The sequence below is a fragment of the Anopheles stephensi genome, chromosome 2 (genome assembly GCF_013141755.1).
Source record: "Anopheles stephensi strain Indian chromosome 2, UCI_ANSTEP_V1.0, whole genome shotgun sequence".
In the NCBI taxonomy this organism is placed as follows: Eukaryota; Metazoa; Arthropoda; class Insecta; order Diptera; family Culicidae; genus Anopheles; species Anopheles stephensi.
This window is the reverse complement of record NC_050202.1, coordinates 59555132-59582591: the sequence shown is the minus strand read 5'-3', so window position 1 is coordinate 59582591 and position 27460 is coordinate 59555132. Positions and strand designations below refer to the sequence as shown.

The following is a 27460-nucleotide window of genomic DNA, read 5'->3' as shown; positions in this document are numbered from 1 at the left end:
CCTTGCGCTCGCCGACCGTGCGTGTTTGTGTGAACCGGGGTACCGCATTGGTATTGGTTGCGCCCAAAATCGACCATCTTGTACGCTGGCCAACAAGGAGTATGCTCCAAGAAAATCTGTCTTCTCCGGTACCTGATATTAAAACTACGTACACACACATCAAATCCCCTTTTTTCGGGTGTGCTGCAACTGCAAACGATGTACACCCATCTGCCGGTTTGGAAATGCAAAGACACACACATGCACACACACGCACGCAGTCCTCTTCTGGCCGTTCGCAACACTGGAAAGTAAGACATTTCGAGCGCAAAAACGGACGTCATCGTGCGGCACACGAGCGGGCGAGGAGGTCTTGGGTGGTAGCGAAAGGAAAGGAGGTTCCGGAAACTGGTTCGGTGGACCTGGTTGGAGAAAAGCGCACAATATGAAAACCTTCGCCCAAACAAAAGGGCAGCCGCAAGAAGGGAAAAGACAGTTTTGATTTACTTTATACCGCCGGCCGACGACGACGGCCAAAAGGCTCGCCCGGCGACGATCCTTGATGGTGGTGTGTCATGTGGTGTAAGTGCGAGCGAGCTCAGAACTCTAAAAACGCCACCAATACCAAGCCGAAGCTGGAGATGCAGCGCAATGTGAGCTGGGCCGTTGCAATTGCTGATGCTTCAATTACGATCATGATCATGTGTGTTGGTTGATGTGAGCTCGATCGAAGATCGGCCCTTGGATGTGAAGGGAGGATATGTTTAAGGACTCAGCTAAATAATTTCAAACTACTAGTTATACTTCAAACTAAAATTAGAAACACTCTATCCAGTTAGGCAAGAAATTGTGCACTTGCTGGTAGGACCTAGTTCTTTCTTCTGGCTATTTCTGGTCGACCCTCACGTAAGACAAACAGGACAAAAAGCAGGACTCAAACAGGACAGCAAAAAAAAATGTCCACATTAACCCTTCTAATTCTAATTCCATTCTCAGAATCAAAAGTCCGAAGACTCCCCGTACATGTCCCTCCATATGGTCCACCAAAGTGGTTTGTTTGCCTGCCAGGGTGCAGACCTACCGGATCCTAGGGCTACCCCTAGTACCGTGAGCATTTAGGGTGGTACTGTGGTTACGGGACACCGTCAGCTTCTGGTTAACCACCTTCCTCACGGATCGTTGCACATGTTTGCACACCGAGGAACACCAACAGAAGAAGAAGACCAAAAAAAAATACCATCACACCACACATGCACACCGAACCGCTCAGTATCGGTGGAAGCAGTGCACAAAACGGGGGAAAACAAATTTTGCGCAATTGCCCATTGCCATCAACCCTTCAATTAGTCCGGGAGTTTGAAGGTTTTTTTTTTTTTTGGTTTAATTTAACCCAACACAGGGCCCACATCCAAGCCTAAGAATGGCACGATTTTTTGTTAATTTTTATTAGTTTTTTTATGCTTCTAAAATTATTCCCCTCGCACTACATACATTTTAATTTCATGTTTCGGTCCGGTGGGAAAAGCACGATGCCGAAGGGTCAGGTTTAGAAATTTCACAGCACGATTTTTTTTTTCCTGAACCAAGCCCAGCACAGTTCAACCTGCTGATCATCGTGTGTCGTGGGATAAAATGGAATTATCGTTTTTAAGTTGCAACAGTTGTTTAACAGCCCCCTTTTTTTGTTATTGATTTTTTTTAATTGATAATAAAACGAACAGGCTCGGCGCCAGATCGTGACCGTGATGGTAAACTGCAGCAGGCACCGGCTAATGATGAAAGATGATGCGCCTCCATTTCGCATTGGCCCCCACGATCGTTCGATTTCATAACCACACCAAATGATTGCTGTTCTGTGATTCTAGTTCGGTGTTGCAGAAGCAAACACACCGCACGTACAAAGCGAGCTCGCTTATCGTGTCCCTCCCTTCCCTTCCTAATCGTGCCTCCTCTTCCCATCTCCCCCCCCCCCACCATGCGACCGATGCAAAACGTATTAAACGAAATGCAGTTCGGTACTCTGTCAGTGCAGTAAGGTGTGATCGTGCTGCTCAATGCAGCGCCAATGTGTTGGTGAATGCATCTCCCCGTTCCAACACCACACACATACAAAACGATGGAGCCGACGTTTTTCGTACGCGCCTGCACACAACCGCAGCTGCATCGAGCTGCAAGACGTTCGCTCACTAATTTGCGCGCGTGTGTGTGTGTGTGTTGCGTTTTTTGCTACTTCGCCCAAAAGAAAAACTGCATACTGCATACGGGCTCCTCTCACTCCCCAAGTACAGGCAACCTGGTACAACAGCAGCAGTAAGGAAAAAAAGGGAGAGAAAAACATCCAAGCACACCGTGCTTTTCCTTTGTGCACACGGACCCGGTTTTCTTTCACTGCCAAGCTGCTATCGGTGTGTGAGTGTGTGTGTGTGCAAAATCGCTAAACCAACACCGGGAATTGACGAAGGACCGGCGAGCATAAGGCGACGCAAAGCTGCAAGAAAAGAACGGCAACAAGCAGATCCCCCCCTCCGTCCGTCCGGTTGGCCACCATCTTTTCCTCTTGGCGTATTTCGTACTCGCAAACACCGCTTTTTTAAGGGTGTACGCGCGAACAGCAGCCGGGAATGTGTGTGTGTGTGCGAGCGAGTGAGAAAGAGTGCGAAAGAGTAACGCGCACAAGACGAACCCGACTGCAACACAACACACACGCATAAAGTACGGGAAAACGGCAAATACACACAAGCAATCAAGAGAGAGCGAACCGGGCACCAGCAAACAGAACCGACCAACAACAAAAAAAATATCCGTACGCGACCGCGACCGGGTCTTGACGAAGCGCATTCGCATACACCGGTGCACTAGTGAAGTGAAACGCGGACGATCAAGAACGTCGAGTAATCGAGTCGTGGTCGTCGTCGCCGTCGCGTTGCATTCTAACAAATCCCCGTAGCATATCCTGGCTAGCAGCAAGCAAGCTGAAGAAGAAAAAAATAAACCGAAATCCCCATATCCCCGTGTTTGGTCAATCAGGCGAGAACGCGCGCGCGAACCAACTGGCGACGAAACAGTGTGAACAGCGTGTGTCAGTGCTTTGGGTATTGTAATGCTATTTTTTTTTTGCTGTGGGTTTTGAATTTGAGTGTGATTTTTTTGTTCAAAGTTGTTTAGAATAGAAAAGGGGGCTTTAAAGTGACAACACAAAAAATACAACACACCCCAAGACCGAGCAGTGAATTTTCCTAACCCCTCGCTCTAAATCAGTGTATTGAGGAGAGAAAAAAACCTCCGTAAAGTTAAAAATGTGCCTATGAAAACTAACTACTCAGCAACAAAAGGAGAGTAAAAACCGGTCAGTTTGAAGTTTTGGGTCATAATTGTACGCTGTAAAGTGCTTCTTAAGCAAGAGAACCAAACTCCCCGGTGAATGTGGATTTTTTCCTTCCGTTTTGCGTGAGTGTGCTGGCAAAGGTGGTTCTTTTGGATTATGGATTAAGGAACAGGCAAAAAGAAGTGTGTGTGTGTATGTATGCTAAAATTACCAAACACCAACTTTGAGAATAATTTTAAAATCGGATCACCCGGAAGTGAACCCGGACAGTTAAATAACGCTTCTTCGACATTGAAGTTAGACAAATCGATTGTGAAGTTGTGGAACACAGCAAAAGACACCCGACGGCTTTTTCCTTATCGTAATATTTGCTGTTCGCGTGCCTGTGAGTGTACTCGTGTGCGGATGTACGTGTGTGTGTGTGGGGGGGTGCTTATAAGTGCATAGTGTTTGTAGTGCATCGGTGCACAAGCACTATCCAAAAACGGAAAAAAGTGGCCAGCCTTTCCACACGTATACACTTCACAGTAGAACTGAGACTCCGGTGCAAGGACGCAAGGACTATTCTAGTGGAAAATTAAACCAACCAACAGCCTGTTTTTCCCCTCCTTCCTCTCTGCTTTTTTTTTCTGCTGCTTTCTGGAAAAATTCATTAACTCACGCAAAACTAACAATACCTTTTCCGTGTCTGGCAAACAATTACTAACCCACTCTTTCTCTCTGTCTCTGTATCCGTCCTACCGTTTTCTTCATTTCCATCCAGTGCGATGCAATAGTTTCAAAAAGTACGTTTTGGCTCTAACAACACCGCTCTATTGCTGTCTTTGGAAAGCGAAAAACGCAAACCATCCCACAGAAAACAGAAAACCAAAATCGACCATTTCGGCTCCAACATGCAATAGTACACTCGCTCTCGATAACAAAAATGTGTTTCGGATTGTTCGATCGCATCATCAGCACCAGACCACCACCACCATCATCATCATCTTCGCAAGCCGGAACGTCATCAGTGACAGCAATAAAGCACGATCCCGCGCCACCATTGATCGCACGATCGCCATAATGCACTAGGAACGATGCACTTGCCGGGATTCTGAGACTGATAAAAAAAAACAACTTAACTAACAGCCAATTTCCCCCCATTTCCTAACACCACCCAAACCCCCTTATTCGCGTGTGAAAAAGACAGAGCGAGAGCGATGTGGATCGAGTAGATTGTGCGAGCTTTAGCAGACCCCCGCCAGAGGGCGTCTGTTGCTGGCGTCTTCGCTTACTTATCAGCCGCCTGTTAGTGAGCTGAAGAAGAATTACTAATCTTAACAACAGCAACAACAAAAACACCTTCAAGACCAGTGTGTGTGTGTGTGTTTTCAGTGATCGCGTGTGTGCATTTCAAGATTCGTGATTATTAGCTTTGTTTTTCGTTAGATTTTTGCTTGCCTATATACTCATTGTTTCGGCGGTGATTAATGCTTCTTGAGACGCCACAGTTTCCGTGCCTGGTGTCACGACGCGAACGGCCCTTTACTAGTGCGACAAGATCGACGAGCGTGCGATCGGGTGCCTCGAGAAGATCAGCCTTCAGGCGGTAGTGTAACACAATTTTTGGTGTAAGTGTGCTTGTGCGAATGCGCGTGTGTAAGTGCTCTAGTGTGTAAAGTGTGTGCTAGGCGTAAGGCGAAAGTAAAGCAAAACTTCCCTGCGACAAACAGTGCGAACGTGCGAAATTCTGCGTGTGATGGAAGAAAGCTAAACGCATCGATGTGAAACAATTCTCAAAACTTAAGACAACGTAGAAACAAACTGTGACAAACCGAACACACAAAAAAAACACGGACACGAACAACACCCATCCTTTAGCGCCATCTAGTGCTAAACGGCGGCGGCATCATCACTCATCATCATCGTTAGCTGCATTGCCGCCGGTCACTCGGTGGCCACGTGATCGTGGTCGCTTCAACCTATTGGCTTCGTGTGTGTGTGTGACTCTCTCTCTGTCTTTGAGCGAACGGTGCATCCCTATCTTCAATGTATTCCATGTCCGGGTGCAGCCGCTTGTCGTGCATCGTAAGGAAGATTGGCATTGGTTTAAAAACTCAAAAGTCTCACCGAAAGATTAAATAGGAAAACACCCGCAAACGAATCGGAGCTTCCTTTTCGCCTCGCAGCAAACAAAAGCCACCACCTCCGTCATCACCGTCACCGTCATCTACCCGACAAAGCACCGAGAACCCGAGGCAGATAAACTCACCTTGGCAACATAGTATTTATCAGGAGTCCGTCTGTTTGCAGCACCGCTTGCTTCTTCCGAGCTCCGAGATAGCTGCTACCTTTTCCGGACGCTTTCCCTTGCTTTCAGCAGTGGACAATTCATTTTGTAACAAACTAACGGAAAACAAGCGACACTCATCATCATCATCCAGCCATCCATTCGGTCATAAATTCATCCAACTTGCAGCTTGCAAATTCTCGCACACGCCAATGCTAATCGAGTTCTAAATTTGAAATTTGCCTTGAAGCAAACCGACATAAACCCGGCCATCATTGACGAGCAAAACGGCACCGTTGTTCCGGGGGAAAACAAACATAAACAGTACTAAAGTGTGTGTGTGTGTGAAGAGTGTTGATACTAGTGCCCGGTGAAGCAGGCCAGCAAAAGGCAAGCCAGAAACACCGCCAGCGACACCGTCTAGGATACGGTTTTACGGTCGAGTTCCTTACTTCCAGACATATCGGTTTGCAAACGCATTTGCTTTTTGAGGTGAGTAGACGATCGGTTATAGGTAGTTTAAGAACAAAATATACCTTCATACTGTAAATTGCGCCATGCGGTTGCCAAGGCCGGCTCGAAACGATTATTAATTTATCATTTTTATGGAGCATGGATTAAGCGGGCAGTGTTGAAAGCATGCTCATTTTTTTTCCATGCCGATCCGGTCTGGAGAAGAGAACTGGTACTGCTGGTTCGTTAATTGGACGAGCTGCACGCAGCTGCCGATCGTGCATGCAATTGCACAGCAATACATGCATCGAAATGCATTTGCGCACGTCATGCCATCGGACCGCTGTTCGTCTAGCAGCATGTACTGCATACCGGATGGCCTTGAGCGATGATACTCGCTCGACACACCGCTCTGCTAATGGGGACAATTTAACAGAAAAATGGGCATTTCCACACCGGCAAGCACATCGTACATCATCGACAGCTGCTTTTTCCACGGAGGCTTTTATATCGTCCACCAGCAAGGCACACAGCGCGCGAGTGCTAATTTAAGCTGCACTTTTGCTCCATATCAACGTGGGGTTACGGGGAGGCCGTTCAGAGCTGATAGCAGCATCGTTGCATATTTGCACAGCTTTTACTGAAGTGCAACAGGCGTGTGCGTGTGCGTGTGTGTACATAACCTCAAAAACGGGCTAGAATGGCAGCACACCGTTTGCCGATGATAGGAGACACACAATCGCCAACTGTGTGAAGTGTGAAGATGCATACAAGCACTGTGACAGCTACGTATGTTTGTGTACGGCAATGGTGGCTTATCTTTTCCGCGACTTTTATTTCCTTTTACGGCTGTGCGCTATCAATGCGCTCCTGCGCTCGTCTATTTGCACGCGGGCTTAGAAATGCAGCGCGCCAGAGGGAATTGATGAGGGCCGTGGATTTATTTGTACGAAATTGTCCAGAGATGTCCTATTGTACAGTTTGTAAGTAAAGGGAAAAGGATGAAAAAACTAGCAAATACCCTTAAGGTATTAATTCAACTGATGAATGTTTAGTCTAGAATGCTATCGTCTCACTAGACGAGAGCTAATTCAAGCCGCTCAAGCTTTCTATCACTTAACATCATCATCATCATCATCATCATCATCTGTTGCTACCGGATGACATCACCCGTTGGATAACGGAATGCAGCTCTCGTACTAAGGGGCAGCAACGGCACACCCCATTATGGCCAGAAGTGCAACGATGGTGTCGCAATGGAGTGTGTATCTTCAACTGCAACTTATGCACTTTATGTAAGCAGTTAAGTGGCAAGGCACAGCAAGAAAAAAGTGTCAAGGCCTTCCGCTTTGTCTATTGCTATTATGGGGTACAACGGACATGGACGACTCCGGTGCATCCGACAGAGAAGCTTTGTAGGGCTTCGTCACCGACATGTGACACCATATCGCTCGCGTGTGTGCGTGTTTTTTTTGTCCCCGCACGATGTGTGTCGCTCGAAACAAATCTAGTTATAGATGTACGAGGTGGTGGTTGAGCTAACAGTTAGAGAGCTACCCCTACAGGAGCAAAAAAAAACTAACCCCCGAGCTTCCGAACCGTCCGCGACACAAGTGATGGAATGTTGTGGAGAAGACAAAAAAAAACGAGGCAAAATAATGACGAACACGGTTAAACCCCTATTTTTGCCACGAAATCGGAAGCCACAGTATGGGTTTTTACGTGCCCGCGTACGAAAAGGGATAAAAATTTGCATACACACAGTTTATCCTTTAAGGCTCTTTACATTCTGCACATTCAACACGCTTGCAACATGCGTGCTTCTGTGTGAGTGTGTGTGTGTCAAACAAGGACTTTTTCCCTCATTCGCATTCCATCGGCAGGCTGTTTGGCTTGCGCTTCTTGCACATTCCCTTACGCGAGCGCGTACTTCTATTACGCTTTTCCAAACCCATTTTTACTCAACACACATTATTCACTCGCGCATGGTCGCTGCTTCTTTGCCCGTGTGTGCGCGTGTGTGTGTGTGTGTCTGTAATGTCCAATGCAGTTTTCACAAGACTACCCTGACCGGGTGTTTATGGGTTGCGTATCATTGAGCCACCCTTCTTCACACTTGGTCCACCCGGCTCCTTGACGCGTACTGGTGAACTGTGTATGTGCCAGCCGAGCGAACAAGATGCACCACTGCACGTATAAGCCGTGTAATAGAGAGAAGGCAGAAAAAAAACTGTACGGGGGTAAGATTAGAATGCGCTTGCTGTGTTTTGCGCGAGTGCCTTTGCTTCGAAGGCAGAGATTTGTGCAACTCTCCATCTCCATCACACGTATGTTCCGGTAGATATGCTGCGGAGGAATGCGATTTATTAGGGTGGAAATGGTCTTTTTTTTGCAGACGGATATATAAAATCTTGTGTGTTTTGGTTTGCAAAATTGCACCACTGTACGCAAAATGAATCGTGTCGGCAAACCTTTCCGTTTTGACAGCTTGATAAGGTGGGGTTGATGTGACATTTTATGCGCTGTCAGTTGCGTGTGTGTGACCAGTCAGGGAAATTTAATATGATTTTTTTTTATATGCAATTGGAATAAAAAAATCAATAAAAAATAATTCTATTTTTTAGTTTTGCGATTTACATAATTACTAAATTAGTAAACTAGATTTATGTAAAGTAAAACATTGAAATAAAGTATCGAATGAAATTCACTCACCAATGAATCGATACCAAATATTTAGCAAAAAAAGAGACATCAATGCCCGATGGAGGCGCCTAGTAGCTTTCAGTTGACCTTCGAACTGAATAAAATATTATTTTGTAAAAGTAAATTATTCGAATCAATATTTTTCTAACGTTCTACCGCACAAAACCACATTCCAACCAACCGTTCGGTACAACCAATCGCTCATGTTGCATATGATGCGGACGCGACCTATCCGCGTATGTATCGCCGATTCAATCGCGGATCGCGCAGTCACTCACCCAACCAGGCACTCACTCACAGCGCTGCGAATTCGCACACAACCGCACACATTCGCACACTCACTCAGTCTGTGTGCGATGGAACTCAGTGCTAAAATTCGCGAACCATCCGTCACCCTGCCCCATCCGAACCGCTTCTACCAGACCGGAACTCACTTCAACTTCAACCCCTTTCGGAGAACTGTCTTAGAAGGAAAATAAAACTTTTTCAAAGGTTTTTTACCCATAAAATGCGTTTGAAAAAATGCATCATTTTGTAAGCAAAATCCATACAAACCAGATTTACGACCCACCAGTCGGATCGGACCACCCTGTGCAACACCCCGTCCCGTCTCCTTTCCCACCGACTTCCCCAACACCCCGTGAGTTCTTTCGCGAATTCTTTGTTGAGGTATGCGTGTGATTTAGCGTGCGAGCTGTGTCTGTGGTGGTTGTGCAGTTGCCGACCCGAGCCAAGTTCCTTCACATTTCAACAGCACCGAACAGCCAGCCCGAGTGTTGCCGGCACATTTTTTTTTGTTCTGCGCCCTTTCATCGATGTTGTGACGGTGCTTGACGTCCATGCCATTCGTCGGGGTCGTCGGAAAGCCGGATTTCTTGCCGGAGTAAGGTTTTTGGGTGGTGACATAGAACGCTTCGGCAAGGGAAGCGAGCGTCCGCTGTGTGTGATTTGTTTACGCTGGTACGCTTATGTCCTGTGCGGCTGTTTGAAGGGTTGGCCTTTAAAAACGGTGGGTAAAGGCCCTTCAGCTACAAGTGACAGGCAATCGGGTTTTCCACGACAACGGGCGTCTGCTGGTTTCGACTTTTGGTGTCTAGCCACCCCAAATGGATCCACCTTTCCCGAGCCCGATTGACAGTTCTGTGCGGGGAGGAGGGGAGGGGGGGGGGAGGTTTTCTGCTCACCAACACACGGACAACGATTGTCGTGAACCGAAGCTCGCTGCTATGAGGCCTGTTTTGACAGCAAGCCACTTGGAGTGTCCATGGGCACCAAAAAACCATCCCCCAAAACAAAAGAGTCGTGACGCGCACAACAACCGTGCTGATGTGTGTGTGTTCGTGTACTAAGAACGTACAAACACACTCATATATTGCCAGTTATGTTGGTATTTTTGGCGAGCATATTTTGCCAGCTCGAAAATCGGACTGTTTCCATGCTCCATACATACAAAAGGCGGTGCGTACACTTACCCTTTGGGTGGGAAAGAGAGAGAGAGAGAGGTTCTTCCTTTTCGTGTACCACTGCATCATCATCCTACCTACCTCCAAAGCCCCCAACCATCTCTGTGTCTGGACCCCCTCCCCCCTTCAGTACCCCCCATCGTTTCTTTTCCTCGTTCCCCGTTCGTTCGAGCGCTTTTTGCTGTTCCATGTGTTCGACGGCCAACCAAATCGGAGCTCAATTCCACACTTACCTTCTTCTCGGAAGGTACTTTTTCCGGCAAAGCCTTTTACCCGTGTACCGAGTTTTGCGTTTGGCCACCAAAAAAATTCGAATCTTTGTAGCGTGTGTGTGTGTGTGTGCGTGAGTTTTATGCTTGTGTGCGTGCGTGTTTGGGGCGATTTGGCTTTCCGTTGTGCCGTTCGTAATCGATGTGACGTGAATTCCCTTTTCTCTATACTATATACAACCCCACAGCACAATACAATCAAGCGGGAAGAAGAAAAATCACAAATGTAGAGTAGAAAGAGAACAAAAAACTAAAACCGTGTCGAAAGCTGGACGGAAGAAAAAAAAATTAGCGGAAGAAGGACTCCGCGAACTCCGTGGTGGCACAACACGCCAGAAAAGGGACTTACCGTGTGCGAGGTTTCTATGTGCTTCGAGCGAAGAAAACCGAAAGGGATGGACAGAAATCCAGTAACCACCAGTGGAAGCGAGCTAGCGTCCAGTTGCGTGTGTGTGTGTGTGTGTGCACGTGATAAAAGGCTAAGATTTGATCCTCCGTATTGCTGCTGCTTCGTACCCCGGGTTGTTTGCTTGGACATTTTAAAACCCCTTTTTCTTTCGGCTTTGGTTACGCGCGCTGTACGATTTTTCTCGGCAGCAGCGAAGAAAAAAAACCCTCCCCAATTCTTCCCATTCACCTCCCAACCCGGTTTTGTCCGCGGGTCATTCATTGGTTGGTGTTCCGTCGCGGTGTGTGCACGAATCGCCCATCGATGGTGGTGGTGATGCTAGCAGGGCTCAAAGGTTCACTGGTGGCCGGTTAGTTTTGTGCGCTGCTTAGCCCTAGTCGGATGACTTGCCGCCGCGATACACGTACGCCGGCTCGAAGGGAATCTCGCCGTGGCTCGTGGAGTTTTTTTTTTTTGTTGCTCTTTGTGCTCGCTGCGTGAGATGATGATGAAAAACTGCATCAGCGCCTTTGTATAGGTTTTTTTTTTTTTGGTGCGTGTGAGTCGCGTCGAGAAAAGTCGCGCGGTGAAAAGCTTCCGGTGAGTGCGAGCGTGGAAAAACGAGGATACACACCCGTTCGGTCGGGTTGTTTGTGAGGTCAACCAATTTTCCCTGGGTCACACAGGATCAGGTTGATCGAGTGTTGGGTTGGAACCAGGAATTTTGGGTGGTGAATGATGCTGTTGCTGCTGAAGCACACTTGCCATCCGTTTGACAGCAGCTCGCTGTGACCTACTTGTGTCCGGGGGCTGCCAACTTTCCTAGCGTTTCTGTGCGTATAGGTGTGAGTGTGAGTGGTTGGTGCTGGGGTAGCATTAAGAGAAATCTAGTTTGCCAGTGCGAATTCCGATCTCCGATGATCATGCTGCAAAGAAAGCATTAAAAAAAAAGGACATTATTAGCCAAGTGAGCTAGTGGAAGTGGAGTGTGCGTGTGTGTGATGTTAAAGGATCTTCTTCGGTGTGCTTTGTTTAAAAGATCGCAATTTGCTTTCTCCAATCCGATCACAGTACGCAACACGTTGCGCTAGAAAGAGAAAACTCAATCTTGCACATCTCTCATTGCGTCAGTCGTTTAGTTGATTGAGGCGACCAATTGGGATTAACTTTTTGTTCTACATCGTCGCCACCCTCTAAGGGAGAAAATCGGATTTCGCGCTCGGAATACCGCCATAAGAGTTGGATGAAAATCGGTGCAAAAATTGCGTGTGTTTGTGCGTGTGTGTGTGATACACAAAACCCCTAAAGAGAAAAGTGATGGGCACGATTGGTGAAAGTTCCCGTCGGACGGTGGGCCGGGAAAGCTAATCGCGGTGGTGGCTGGTCAATTGGGATCATTTGCGAAACAGCTCGAATAGAGTTGTGCCACCCATTATTGGCTGTCGCTCGCCACGATCATCTGCACGAATTTTCCGTACCGAGTTTTCTTCTTTTTTCTTCTTTTTCCAAGCACCGGCGTGTGGGTGTGTGGGTGGGAGCAAACCGGGGGGGGGAGTGATTTGGTGGTTGCTTTTATTTAGTTTTGTCTGGTCTTTTTGTTCTGCCAATACGGAAAGTGCTCGATTTCTGGCCAAGGAAGTTCGGTTGCGCGTGTTGTGCGTGACTTACCGCGTGTGCGTGCGTGCGTGCGTGTGTGTGCGTGCTTTTGTTCAGTTCAGAGTGCGTGGACGGACGGACGTGTAGCGTCCGTCAGAAGTGTTGCTAAGCGGTTTCTTGAGCCACGTGTCCAAGGATACCATCGCAGCCGTTTCCAAATGCGTTGCGATCTTTCTGTGTAGCGTGTTATCATAGCAGGAAATATTTTTGCTCTCCCAATTCCAGCGCCATTTTACCATCCAAGGAAAAGGGAGGGGTGGATGTGATGTATCTATCGTGCGTGTGTGTGTGCGTTTATGGTAGTGTGCGCGCGTGCATGTGAGCGGGTGGGTGTGTGTTCACCGCCGAGCGTGAATACGTGCGACTAGTGTGCTAATTTGTGTGATCGGTTTAGAAAGAAAAAGGTTTTTAAGCGCTTGAAGTATCCGGAAGCAGTGTTTTATCAACAGGGGCAGGAAAGGCCAACGTAATCCGACAGGCCAGAGAAACTGGGCGGTAAGTGATGGTTTGTGTGTTGCAAAAATCCCATGCCACATGCAAAGTAACATGATCGTACCTCATTTTGTAGGCCACTCGTCCAGGAAAAGAGCCTCATTATCGGAGAAGGTGAAAGATAAGAAAGATTCAAAGATAGCGATGCTAAAGCCATCCCCCCAACGATCAGTATTTCTGAGTGCTCCATGCACGCATGGATCCAGCATTTTCTTCCCATTTTGACGATTCGCACCAACGTCGGCAAGGCGTTTACTAACTGCTCGAATCGCGTGCTGCTCGAATTAGAAGGGGAGGCCTTGGGTTTAGGCATTAGAAACACAGATACACAGACAGAGCCGCTGGTTGGTGACACTTTTTTTTTAGATTCCATTAATATCAACACGATCACCAATGGCGGCCTATGGATTGAAAGATCTGTCTCTCGTCCAAAACAAAACTCGATCTTGCAAGTGATCGCGGCGTCTTGTCCACCGAAAAACCCGAACCTGATGGTGATGATGTGCAGCATAATCGTCGGAACGCGGCAAGAAGCGCACACACATCTTGCTTTATATGCGGCCCCATCATGTGCGCCGCCGCCATTTTGTTTTTTCGCATGATGTGTATTGATATTTGCTCGGGTTTCATGCAGCCGCGCATTTTCGAGGTGCTTTCTTTGCCGTATGCTTCTTGCCCGCTTCTTTCCCGCCACGCGTGTGTGTGTGTGTGAGTGGACGACCGGGCAGAGGGCCTCGCTCGCTCTCGTTCGTTCATAATCGTCACCATTTTTTTTTTTTTTTTTGTTGTATGCTTGCTCTGTGCGCTTTGCACACGGTACCCTCCTCCCTCCGCTTCTCTATCTCTATTGGCCGGGTGCATTTTCGTTCTCTTTCGTCTTGATATCTCGCCCCTTTGTGTGTACTTCTGCTGCGTTTTCTTGCGTTTTGCTGCGATTGCCGGGCCGGGAGTCTCCACGATTTTTTTGTTGTTGCTCGCTAATCGACCTTTTGAGGCCAGTTGGGGTGAGTTGCTGGTGTGAAAAAGGGTGGCTCACCTATAAAGTTTTCCCGAACATCGTCCCGCACCCGGTGTTTCGAAAGAGTTCCCGGAATAGCAAACCCGGAAGTTGTAGGCGAATAGGAAACTATTTCTTCTACACGGTAGCTTCTCTCTCGCTCGCTCGCTCTCCTGCTCATCCGGAACCGGCAAAATGTGTGTTTTGTACAACCTTTTTCTGCAGGGCTCTGCAACCACATTCCTCCGACTGGCGACTGGTACGGTAGTGTGCGAGGGCTAGTGAATGCCAATGGTTTCGCTCGCCCTGTCCGGTCCTGCTCGCACACACGGGAACTCTGTAGCTCGCATATAGCATCATCATCATCATCATTGCCGGCATAACCGGACGTAAGCTGTGTGCGTTTGCAAACACACACACACACACACACTCCCCAGCTCGTATGTGTACATGTGCGAGTGCGCCGCTGTATATGCAGAAAGTGCATCACATGCACATACAATTGCAATTGCTGCGCGCGTGTACGAACGTGGTGTACCACGTCTCCGTGCCGCGTCTTCCCGTCGGGTTCTAGCTTCGTCTTCGTCGTACGAAAAAACGGTTCGTCATCTTCGGGCACGCCGGTGCGAAGCAGAGCAGTACGGTTTTCTACGCCCTTGCAGCTGCATGTGCATACACTTGGTGGTGACTTGATACCAACCGACCTCGATCATCATCGCCGGTACAATCCGGCGCACCGGGGTTTTTTCAACGTTGTTGTTGTTGGTAGATTTTCCCTGCCTCGCACCCAACATCGTGGTTCTGTGGCGAACGTGTGTGTGTGTGTGAGAGTGTGTGCTTCTCACTGGTTATCGTCCATCTTTTTCTTGCCGTCGATCAGTTTTCGAGCAGTTTTCGAGTCTCGAGCCAGTGTGTGACCGAATCGCCCATAACACCCAGCGCCCAGTCGTATTGCCGCGAAACGCGAATCCAGTCCGGTTTGGTGTGGTGTCCCGTCGGTAGTGGTGGTCCCGTCCCGTAGTGGTACACGATCGTCCGTAGTTACCGCGCATGGTGCGTGTACGTGCGCCACCCTGCAAAAGCCGCGATTTGTGCCGTAGTCGTCCTTGCTACCTTTTCCAAGTGCCAGTGCTAGAACGTGTGGAGCTCAGCACACAGACGGTGTGTCGGGCGAGTTTTTGAGTTGTTTGACGTCTCGGAAAACCAGCACTGCACTGCGGGTAGTTCCAACCAACCAACCAACACACGGTAGACGGCTTGTATGTAGGCCAGGTCACCGGAACCAGCACCAGAACGAGCACGTGTGTTTTCATCGCAAGTGATCCTAGTGGCCTGACGTTCTTCGTCAGCGATAGAGAGAGAGTGTGTGCATCAATTCTAGCTAGTGTTTCGTTAGCTTGGAAGTGTTATATCCTTCGTTCCGAGGGTGTTGTATAGCTCGCACGTGTATTGCTCACCGGAAGCACTCGAAGGTGAGATTGTTGAATTGTGTAACTAAAACGAAAAATCAAAAGATCATGTCAGTAATGGAGTAGCGAGAGTCTACATGAAATGAAACCATCGTTTACTTACCTTCTATTTTTGTAGAAGTTCCTGTGTGGGAAATAAAGCTTCTTACGCAAGGGTTTTTGACAGTAGTAAAAATCATATTCCCCACTTCCTAGCTCCTAAGTGTTCTTACTACAAGATACAGTTTTCCCTTTACTTGGTCGCCTCAAACATTTAGTTTTCTCATTGATTCATCACTTCCAATTTAAAGGCCTATGCATTGTCCCTTCGCGGTGTCTCAAGAAAAAGTATAATCCTCCTATGTTTCATAACCCGCATTAAGAACCCTTTTTTTTCATTGCAAGAGTTCTCCAAAGCCGGCTCCACAAGGCATTGCTGCTCATTAGAAACACTTCTTACCTAAGCGATTATTTATCGACCAAAGGACATAAATTGAATTTATCGTTCGACGAGTTGAAAATGGCTCCAGACAGCCAGGCCAGCGACATCACAGACTTCACCTCCCCGAAACCTCCCATGGAGCATGAGGGTGTCGTTGGCAAGTACAGAAAAACATCAGAAATCCTTTATCCCGGAAACGATATCCAGGGCGAGGTGTGCCGCGGGATTCAACGCGCTCAATGAGCCGAATTTCTCCAGCTTCGTTTGATTTCCGCAAAGCAATCGGGACTGGATTTTTGATGATTGAAAAAGTGTCCGGTAAACGATTGAACCCGACTGCAATGCCCTTCTGCGCTGCATGTTTAATGGTTGTGTTGTTGTGGTGCAACCTGCACACTTTTCCAATTTTGGCACAGGTTTGCCTTTGGCAGACGGCCCACAATGCGCCAGTGTGTTGGAAGCAGACCTTCACACACACACACACACGTGGACACACTCACACACTCACAGACATCCTCGACAGTTTCTTCCCTTTACCGATTCCGGCCACGAATGTCTCACCGGCTAAAAATATCGATTTTGTCTGCGCTTTTTAATGTCTGCCGAAACGGGTGGTCCGGGAAAAGCGGATGGTAGGGCACAACAAAAAAACCGACGGTACTTCCTTCAACCGCCCTTCCCGGTGGGTGGGTGGGGCGCGATAAACACGCTCCGATGGCTGTCGGCATCCGATGGGCCGACGAGTGGGCTCAACGCCGTCTAGCCGTTGGGGTTGGTCATAGCCATTCGCTGCGTTGCAGCACGCGTGTGTCGGACCGATGACAGTGGGTGCGACTGAAAGAGACGATAAAGAAAACTCAGTAAGAATGTGTGTGTGTGTGTGTGTGTGTGGGACACGGAAACGAATCGGTTCTATGGTGCCAACACACCGGAATCGGTTTAGTGGTCGTACACGGAAGAGCGCGACTTACTGTTTAGTGTGCGACGGGACACACTACTAACGCAGCTCACCAAGGTTCGTATGTGTGCGTTCGGAAGTCCTTTTTCCTCCAGGACTCCATTCTTGCCCATGTTCATGTCCTACGCAATGCCGAACTGCAGCCGTTCGTTAACGGTCGTGAAAATTCGTACTCGTGGGTGAGTGTGTGTGTGTAGTAGTGTGCACTTGCGTCGGAAAATTCCCGACCGTGGTGCGCATTTAACCGGTTGGGTAAGGGCGCCCACTTCTTCACATGTTTGGCGGCTGGTGTGCTTTTCCGGGACGTCTCTCCTGTTCGAGGAGCCGTCTGGTGCGGTGTCCGAAGGGTAGGGCCGAGTGTCTGCGACGGAGGAAATTCGACGTCACACCGCTCCTTTGACCTGCCTTTTTTCCCGGAAGCCTTCAACCTGAACATTTATCCCACGTCTGTGTGTTCTCCATTTACGTGTGTATGTGCGGGTGAGTGAATTCACCGGGAGTGCTGCAATACTTCTCGTACATAGCCTAGCGAAGGCGACGAGTTTTTCGTCCCTCGTTGGAAGGGCGCATCCCAGATTGTGTGCGGTACTGCTGCTTCCGGGTTCGCTTGCATTCCCGGTACATTGCGGAGAAAATCGATTTATATACAGCTGACAAAGTTTTGCTTTTTCTCCACCCTAGAACACCGACCGCGTGCACGATGAGACACACCGGCGGTAGGGCTATTTCTTCATCTGAACGGGTTGGGATGAGGTTGGCTGACTTTTACCAACTTTATCCACCAGCAAAATGATTGTCTAGACCCCTCCGTTCACGATCTGCAAAGGAAACCGAGAAGCTTTTTTGTAATTAAAAATCACCCCCCCGAAAACAGAACCGGAACCGGGTAAAATTAGTTTCCAAGTTCTCTACCAGAGCACCACGCAACTTACGCTAAACATTTGACAGCTCGATCGAAAGTTGTTTCCATGGTAACGGGCTTCTGCGACGGGGATCCGGCTTTCCGACCGTGCCTATCCCCAGCAGCCATTGACTTGCGGGTACATCGCATCACCGAATGTCAGTTTGTAAAGCAACTAGTACGGTGAAGCATCCCATCAGTTCATCACAATCTTTGCCGACGATTGTCGCCTCCGTCATATCTGTCGTCTGGTGTGGTTGATTTTCTGATGTAAAAAATTACAGCGTGTGTGCAGAGGGCAAGCATCTCGACCGTGTGCGTCCCGGTCCTCTCGGTGGAAACCCAGCATAAATTCCGAACTGCCACAGGACAACTAAAGAAGCGGGAAGGAGAAAAAACACAGAAATAAGGAAAACCTTTTGCCGGCAGTGTGATCTAGAGTAGTGTACTGTGTAAGTGCCGCGTTGACCATACTCGTCGGTTAGGAACTAGTGAAACCCGGCGAAGAAGAAACACTGTGGAAGAAGGGAGCGAGAAGAAGCGAACCTGAACCTTGATGCCTCACTCGACCATGAAAAAGCGATTTGATCGGCTGCGCAGACCAAGCAAGAAAGGTGAATTGTGTAGGTTGCTGGGATTTCTAGCCGTTCGGGATGCTTTCTCGGCAAAACTTAGTTGTGCTTGATTTGGTGTGGTGTGAGAGAAAGAGGGCAGTACTTTGGCCAATATTTTCCACTGCTTTCTTAGTGACAGTAGCGCTTAACGCCTTCGATGGTTACTTTGGCGGTGGCAACTTGATGGATGTCTTTTTTGCCGAATACTAGAATTTATAGTTTTTCGTGAGACTTCACCAAGTCAAAAAGAATTTAGAAGGGATCGTTTAGAATTTATTTTCTTCCCCCTGTTAAAAAACCACCCCTCACCCCCTCAAACATTCCCTGCTACTCTGCTTGGACCACAAATATTTGGGAGATTGCTTTAGAGCGAGACAGCACGCTGCTGTGCGAGTGGAAAAACGCACTCTAAAACGGGTCCATTCGTTCGCGTTGCGTCACAGAATCGGGCGTCCAGAGTGAGGTTAATAACCTTCAAAACACAGCGCTCTCACACACATATCCGCGAACTTATGGTGTGTGCGTTTAAATTGAGGATCTTTTTTCGCGTTCCTTGCCGCCGGTCCGACACCACCGGGCGTCGTTGAATCATTACAACCCTACAACTCCTCCCCACCCATTCAAACCCCCACGATTTGCGCCACAACAAGCGCCCATCATCGGAAGCAACGAGGTACACACGGCAGGCACACACATCTTCGCACAATCTCTGCAAAACCATCCCCATCTGCAATGTGTGCGAACGGGATGCCGAAACAGCCGAAAGCAACAGTATAACAAACACAACTAAACGTGGAAATAAGAGCAACGCAGGAACTACACAAAAAAACCCTCCCCAACACACACACACACAATCAATCAGCAAGGGTAGTTGGCCACGCGCGCGTCGCTCGCGAAAGATAATTAGTTCGCAAAAATTTTCGCGAATCTCTCGCCGCAGCTTGAGCTTGGCGGAGGGACGCACTCCGGTTGGGAGCAGGGTAAGGTTTTTTTTCGATGCGGACGTGCCTTCGCCGCGATGCGCGAATTTCTTGCTTTTCTTAACGGTGCGCTAGCTTCTTTAGTAGGTCGTGTGTAGGAACGCGCCCGCGCGCTACAACAGTGGTCGTAAGGCAGGAAAGCGGTGAACGTACCGAATCGTCGGAATCGTCCGTTTCATCGCTTGGCTTAGAAGCTGTAAAGACGGGATGAAGTAAGGGACACAGATTTTGGTGATCGTATAACAAAGTTTTGTTCAGAAAAAAAAACTTAGGTTAATCATTTTGTGAAGTACTCGGATTTTTCCATCGAGGCCCAACATTTGGCTGTAAATGGTTGGCAATTTTTCACGACCACCGCCTGGTTACAATATTATCAACCTTTGCTGGTAATGTTGTTATCAGATAAATACAATTAATATTGATCTCCTCGTTACGCACACACATAAACGAATTGCGAATTATGCGTGGGTGGTGCCGGTCCTATCGCCCAGCCTAGGGAGTGATGTGTAGGAGGGAGGGGGTTGATATGTCAATACCGTTATAACCGGAGGTTTTTCCATTGTGCGAATTTTGCAGATGTGTGTCACAAAAACCACCTACTTTGATCAAGTTGTGTGTTACCTGCTCTATGAGTCGGACATAAAAAAAAGAAGCTACAGAACATAGCAACCCTCGACAATTGTAAGGAACGATTTTTTTTTTTCGTATTGAGAGGACCACCGATACACTCATTGTGCGCGGGCTAGTAATCGATGGGTTGAAACCAACCTTCCACCCCTCCCCCCCCCCCCCTATCGTTTCCGGATGAGTTAAGGGTGTCACGGTTTGAAGATAGTGTGGGCCTCACACACGCGTGTGTAGTACGGACAGAAGATCGTCCGAATCCACGGCCGAGTCGGACGTGTGTTTTGTGTAAGAGCGGTGTGTAGTGACGATAGAATGCTGCTCTCCACTAGTGCGTGCGTGCTGATTCTTGCTGGCAGATTCGTACCGTAAAATGTGCTCCAGAATAAGGATTAATTTAGCGATAAAACTGTGATGTCTGATCGATTAAGTTAGGGGTACGAAAATAAGGACGAAAATCGTTTAATTTCTCAGTGTTTTTTTCTGTGTACCCGGTTCTTAAAACTATCGAGGACTTATAGAGAAAATGACAACAACTTCAACATTCCGCGCACAATTGTATCACAAATCAGTGTGCTAAACAAAGTAGGCCTTGGTTTTTTTTTTCGATAGCAGTGCAAAACGACGCCGTACATCAATCATCTGGCTGAATCTGAGAGTGTCCCATCGGGGAAAAAAGCACACGGAAAGGTACACAGCTTCACGATCGGAAAGGATTCACCCGAAAACAGGACCAAAGTCAATTAAAAACACCACCCGATTGATGAGAAATAATCAAAGAAAACAGCGTATCTGAAGGTCATTAGACTTAAGTTTTTTGACCTCTCTTTTCCTCTGAGTGTGTGTGTATGTGCGTGAACCAGTGTGTGTTTGTGTGTGGGACATAATCTGTACTCCCATGTTTGACGATATAGGTGCGTGGTGTGTTATGTTACTGGTTGAGTGTGGCTTTTTTTTTGTTGTGTGTTTTACCTTATACTACACACCATCACTGACTGATGCTGGCCGGTTTGGTAGTGGTAAAGTGTCTAATGGTCGAAGCGCAAGTGTTTAATTCGCTATGCGCAATGTGGTCGCAATTTTGCCTGTTTGCGTACCACCATTTCGGTTGAGAGATGAGCGCACGTGGAGTGAATAACTTGTGTATGTGTGTGTTTGTGTGCAAAAATTCGCAAACCTTTGTCGCCCCCCGAAAAGAAAGAACTACGGTAAAAAAGAAACTGCATTTGTGGTCTGTTTGTTGCACATCGATTCCACCCAAGCGGGGTGGTTAGTTTGGTTTAGTGTGTTAGAAAGAGGTGTCTTTGTATGTGTGAGTGGACTCGATGAACCATTTTAATTCGGGACTGCTCCAACTCCAACACCCACATTAACAAACCACTCACGGCACGCCGAAGGCACGCATCCCCTGTGTTTTGCCATAAAGTAAAGTTACTTAACTTTATCAGACTTTCACAGTGTTAAGAGCAATTAAAGATGGCTTTTCCGCCGAGTTCAGGTCAAAGAAAAGGATATTTCTGAGCATAAAGCACCGAACGCTCAACAAGTCACGTAGCACTCTCCCTTAAGCTAAATTCTAACACACTCACGCACACTAGTATGCTCTCCAATGGGGTTTTTTGGAGAAAGAGATGGAAGAAAAAGAACTGCAAGGGAGTGAGGTTTGTGGGTTGTAGGTTGGTAGCCCGTTGCGCAAGTTTTTCGCAAACGCAAACGCACTGCTCAGGCTGCCGCGGGATGGGGCGGTTCTGCTTCTGTGGTGATGTGTGTGCAAAAAGAATCAAACGCACTCTCACCCTTGGCACTCAATTCTATCGTACTCATCCAATACACACACACACGGCGACACTCACGGCATTTTTTTTTTTTTTGCTTCCAACCGTAAGTCACGTCAGGGAACCAAAACCTGCACTTCCTTTAAACACGTTTTCTAAATATTCCCTTTTTTATTTAAAAAATAAACTAAACTTTGAAGAATGTCACTTTTGCACACAAGTTAGCCAATTTTTTTTGTGGACTAACGTCATATAATGATATAGGCACTATGATATAGGCTCAATTTATCTACACTTTTCTATCAAACATTGACCACCTTGCGAACGAAACGAATCCACAATTTTGGAGGTTTAAAGTTGATTGTGATTTCTTTCGTGTGAGGACTTTCGTTTGAAAACAATTTCTTCCAACAGTCTCCTATTATCTTCGAAAGCCCTTAATACTCCTTACACACCTCGTTTTAAATGTACTCCATGAACTTTACTTCGTTTCTATGATAACTCCTAAAGTTCCTCCCAACTAACCTGCACCACACCACGCAACACACTGCGATCGTAAGACGGAATCGCAAATGACTCTGTTTTCACTTTCGATCCGTTTCGCACTACAGCAAACTTCACCACCAACAAGAAAAAGATGCAAAAGTAAAGGCGAAGGTCAGCGTCGCTCGGTGCGTGCCGCTTTGAGCCAACTTTGCAAAACGGCAACACAAAAATTCACAAACAACCACCACCACCATCGCTTGTGCGCGACTAGATTATTTTGTGTCTGGCCCTCCCCGAAAGCATGCTCTCAAATACCATGCGTACGCTTCATTCGCGCCCCGAGACCTTGGCCTGATTTTGGACCGCCGAAATATGATTATTTGCGCACGCACACAAGCGATCCACCGGAATCGATAGAAACAAACGCGACTGTGCGAAACGCACTCACGCACCCCCCCCCCCCCCCCCCCTCTGTTTTCCGGTGCGTTCTTTCACACACAACCAAACCCCGAAAAAACAGCACACTCTCGCCCTTGTGTTAGGGGTTCGTTTCCCCGCGGCAAAAAAAACTAAACTCCCCAAAAAAATATGGAGAGGAAGCAGCAACAAAAAAAATCGCAATACAGAAAAGCACAAACGATAAAGAAACAAGAGAAAAAAAACCGCAACACACGCACACACACACCAACAGCAAAATAGCATGCGCAAAAACAGCACCACCGAACCCCATAGCACCGGTTTTCTGCACATCACAACCGTTGATCTAGGCCACACATTGCGTGCTAATCTATACGCACTGCCCGTACCACTACAGGCGTACGTGGTTGCGCACGCGGTCCCCGTCAGCGTGACCTACTTTGCGAGCAGACGCGCGAATTTTTGCCTACGCACCGGCATGGCACCGAGCGTTTGCAAACCCGCGCCACCCGTCATCCCCTTCCCCCTCCACAGCCCTTTCGCTCTGTTGGTCGGTGACTAACAGCATCGATTGTGTTCGCTACGCAACGCGCGATAAAGCGCCCGGCAGCATCAACGCGTGGTGCGTGTGGAGAGCGCGCGAGAGTTGATGCGAGAGTTCGCGCGCGCGAGAGTTTCTTTGTGCGTAAGGGTGTGAAAGAGCGGATGGTTGAAAGAAAGGGCGGGGGGGGAGGGAGGAGGGAGAAGCGAGTGTGGGTCGCGCGAATTGAAGTTTGCAAAACGGATCCACCGCACTCAGCTAGGGTTGCGAATGTGCGTGAAAAAGAGCACTCACAAGAAAACCGCCCCCAAAAAAAATGAGAGTCGCACAGAGCGCCGGCTGTTGCGTTTTTTGGTTCTGGTGAGAGAATGCCGCACGCACTGCACGCATCGCACGTTTGAGAAAGATTCGTGGTTGTGAGAGTTCGCGCTCTCGCGCTGTCGCTTGCGTTGTACTGCGTTGCGATGGTTGAAGAGACTTGGAAGAAGCGTGCTTTGATCGTCTAGGATTAAGCGCTATTATATTTCCGGCTTCGTACAGCCGCCATCCCTCTGATGTTAGGGTTCAAAATAATACCATTTTTATGATGAGATTTATATTAGAAAATATATTAACACCAACCTTAAATACTATATATTTGGTTATCTTACTAAAATATCATTTTCCCCCCTTTACTACTCCACAGAAATGGCCGAAGGTAATGGTGAGGTTGTAGAAGAGATGGCAAATCAAAAATCTGGCGAGGGTGGCGACGGCGAACGAACGCAAGACTACTCAAAGCTACTGGAATATGGATTAAACCTCAGTGTAAGTGTAGGATACCTGACGTTTCCTCAAAAATTGGAGAGACAAGCCATTGATCGGCCATTGAATTTGGTTTCCCCCGACTTCCTAACGTTCCAGGTTGCCAGTCGGTTGGACGCCATCTACAAAACGGGCAAGCTAGCCCACTCGGAACTAGACGAGAGGGCGCTGGATGCGCTGAAAGAATTCCATGTAGAAGGTGCCTTGGACGTACTGGACCAGTTCCTAGACTCTAACCTCGAACATGTGTCGAACAAATCGGCGTTCCTCTGCGGTGTCATGAAAACGTACAGGTAAGCGCATTAGCGTCAAAGAACCTAGCCCATCTTCTGCAAAACGACAGACGATGTTTAACGCTTCCTACCGGTTTCCTGGCCTCTTTTTTCCAACAGACAAAAAGTTCGGGCCACACAACAAGGACAACCGGCACCTGCAGTCACAGTACAAGCGAAAGGGCCCGATGAGGAAAAAATTAAAGCAATTCTAGAGCGAACAGGATACACATTGGACGTCACCACAGGTATGTAACCGGCGATGGAGGCTAGTCGTTCTTCGTTCGATCGCTCAAACCTATCCCTCACTGTCATCCCCGAACAGGGCAACGCAAATACGGTGGACCGCCACCGAACTGGACGGGCAACACGCCCGGGAACGGTTGCGAAGTGTTCTGTGGCAAAATACCAAAAGATATGTACGAGGACGAGCTGATCCCGCTGTTCGAAAAGTGTGGCAAAATATGGGACCTGCGGCTAATGATGGACCCGATGACCGGCACCAACCGGGGTTACGCCTTCGTTACCTTCACCTCACGGGACGCGGCCTCGAACGCCGTGCGGGAGGTAAGTTGTTTTGGTCGGCGATTTGTTTGACCGTATTTATTTTATACTTTCGTTTGTTGTTTGTCTTCGATCACCTGCTCCCGGGGACTGCTAGAACCAACCCGGCCCGGTTGCTTCAGATTTTGTTTTGGAGCAACGGGTCATTGGTGTTGTGTTTAACCAATATAATTATAACCCTTCCGCATTTTCCCCCCGTACCTTCCTGTTCTGCTCCCAACGTTGTCCACGTGCTCTGGATCGTCCAAGGTTCCCTTACGAAATGCGTATCCCGTCCCGACGTTTCAATAGTTTGTCTCGAAATCTTGTTTCCCTATACCCATTATACATACCCCGTTTGTATGATCCCGTTTCGTATAAAGATACACCTGCTCTTATTTTTCAGTTACTTCTTGTAGTTTGTCTCTTAAAGCTTTTTTATTTTAATTTTTTTTAACAAGCACAACAACTAGTTACAATTTTATCTACATTATTTATCAAATCTTTCAACCCTAGTGTCCCGAGCGCTCTTCAAAATGTTTCCCTTTATAGTTTTTAAAATTCCTTTTTTTCCTCCCACTTCTCAACAACTTTCTTAGTATGTGTCCTTCTACCCTTACTACTACCACCCTGTAGTTGCCTTATTTTTATTAATATACGTTTGCACACAAAAGATAAACAAAACCGTTCCCTACTAATAATCGATCGGCGTAACATCGACGTTGTATGTAGTTCAAAAATTTCGATTTTTGCTACATAGCCACCAAACCAGAAAAAAAATAAAGCCCCACAAATTTTGGTCAAGCATTTTTTTGGTAAACGCGCAATTTTTTACCGTTTTGCAATCTGGTTGATCATGCTCAAAAATACCGCAAAACTCAAAACCTAAAAGCAAAGCAATCAAGCAAAAGCAAAACATATCCCCTATAACATTATGCAATGGTGGACTCTCTGTTTTTGTTGGTTACAATGATGGTGTTGAGTAGAGGTGATTGGTAACTATTCTATACATATATTTATACATATTTATTTATTACTTATCTCTTCAATGTATGTCGTTGTCGTTAGCGGTAGGAAACATTAGCTGGGCTCCCTCTACCTGTTTGTATCTGCTTCACATATAATTGAAACCCCCATAGGGCATACTCTAGACATTTGGCACTGCTGATATAATTATTGGAAATGGACAAAAAAGAGTAACACACACCATCGTATCAGTACCGTATGGAGGTGATTAACTGTGTTTTAAAGGTGAAACATGGAATAGTTCTCTCACTGGTGGTATATACATTCTAGCGATCTCTTAAAACTGCGTACGATATCTTTGCAAGTCCGTCTCAAACATCAGGCGATATTAAATTTTAATTCTCGATTCTTGTTGGCGAACTACAATATTGACACCATAATGGTGACATTCCGACTTTTTAACGACATCGTTAGCTGTATCTCCCCAATAAACCAACACGATGATTGTACCGTTAGCTGACGGTGTTCTGATGCACCCTTCAAACCTGGTCCTGGTTGCACCTTCCCAAGATACATCGCGAAAGTTAAAAAAAAACCGGCCCAAAAAAGAAATGGCTTTTGTTTGTCGCGCGGCCAACCGACCCAGCACCATCTGTGTCCGGTTGCATCGTTTGCACATGGCGCACATGCTCGTTTGTCACGTTTTCCCGACCAACAACCCAACCAAAACCAAACAAAAACTGTACCACACTTTCATCGGCTCTTCTTGCGCCTCACTTAACGGTGCACGTGCCCACGGCCCGGACGGGGTGCACCAAACGTGGAGATGAAAGAGAATTCTCCAAAATATGATTAATCCCTACCGAACACACCCAGAAATGCTTGCTTGCAGTATGAGGGCGATCCTCAGGCATCGACCGGAAGATATCGATCACCGTACACATCCCCAAATGCCCATTTCTTTTTTCGAAAAATGCGATTTCCGCAGACTTCCTGTTTGCCGTGTGCCCTTTGGTGCCCTGATGATATAACGGTACTAAGTTCGGTCCTTCCCCAGGACTCTCAACCGACAATAAGGTTTCATTTCTGGACAAAAAACGTAACCTCGCTCTGTTTCGCTTTGTTGTTGGGGTTTCAACGCAACAAATGCAACCCCATCTGATGCACTTCCGACTAACGGAGTTATCGCGCGCGCGCACCCGCCTGTGTATATATGCACCATACGCCAGTAATCGGTTCCGGTTGCAATTCCGGTGAACTGTGGAGAAAGGTTGCGAACTTTCTCCCAACCACCGGGACTGACGTTGACCAGCTGCTGCTGGCCCCCATTTTACCACCGGCTGCCATTGGTTGCCTTCTCTTACTTACCTACTCGTATCGGACATGTGCCGCTGTGCCGTCGAAGAATTGCTAATGAATGCTCATCGGTTTGGTTGTTCCTTCTTTCCTTTCGGCGTTCGTTTTGGACGTAGAACGGCTTTTGGTGGTACCGTTTTTGTTTTTTTTTTATTGGTTAGTGCATTTTTGCCACTTCAAACTAAATGCTTTATTGTGACGATGATGGGGTTACCAGCTGCATCTGGTTGGGCCGGGTGCAGTTGATTACCGTCTTCAACAGAATTATCCCGGGAGTTGTTGCCCCAGATCCGGTAGCGAAAGGTGTGTATAATGAGATCGCTATCGATGGCTTCAAAG

The 27460-nt window shown here is 47.5% G+C and overlaps 1 protein-coding gene and 1 long non-coding RNA gene across 29 annotated transcripts in view; one reads left to right on the top strand and one right to left on the bottom strand.

Annotated features, from left to right (window-relative positions):
• The first annotated feature begins 2274 nt into the window (after positions 1-2274).
• The window catches only part of LOC118506454 (heterogeneous nuclear ribonucleoprotein R), a 52750-nt gene continuing 27564 nt past the window's right edge, over positions 2275-27460 (top strand). For 3 of the 28 annotated variants that reach the window (XM_036043614.1, XM_036043613.1, XM_036043618.1), the window contains exons 1-5: positions 18027-18357; positions 23866-23987; positions 24084-24277; positions 24377-24504; positions 24582-24823. In XM_036043614.1, coding sequence (XP_035899507.1) covers positions 18300-18357; positions 23866-23987; positions 24084-24277; positions 24377-24504; positions 24582-24823 — 744 coding nt within the window. In that variant the 5' untranslated portion in view covers positions 18027-18299. Of the gene's footprint in view, positions 2290-2779; positions 3099-3122; positions 3326-4067; positions 4090-4716; positions 6066-11251; positions 11450-12431; positions 13001-13997; positions 15467-17904; positions 18358-19466; positions 19550-20632; positions 20652-21150; positions 21170-23865; positions 23988-24083; positions 24278-24376; positions 24505-24581; positions 24824-27460 lie in introns of those variants that run through there. The other 25 variants (XM_036043615.1, XM_036043617.1, XM_036043599.1 and 22 more) reach the window with 24 other exon arrangements.
• Positions 11703-17223, bottom strand: LOC118506456. The gene is made up of 3 exons (XR_004905506.1): positions 16856-17223; positions 16446-16718; positions 11703-11775 (listed from the first exon to the last, which is right to left on the bottom strand). It is a non-coding gene; the product is annotated as an uncharacterized LOC118506456 (long non-coding RNA).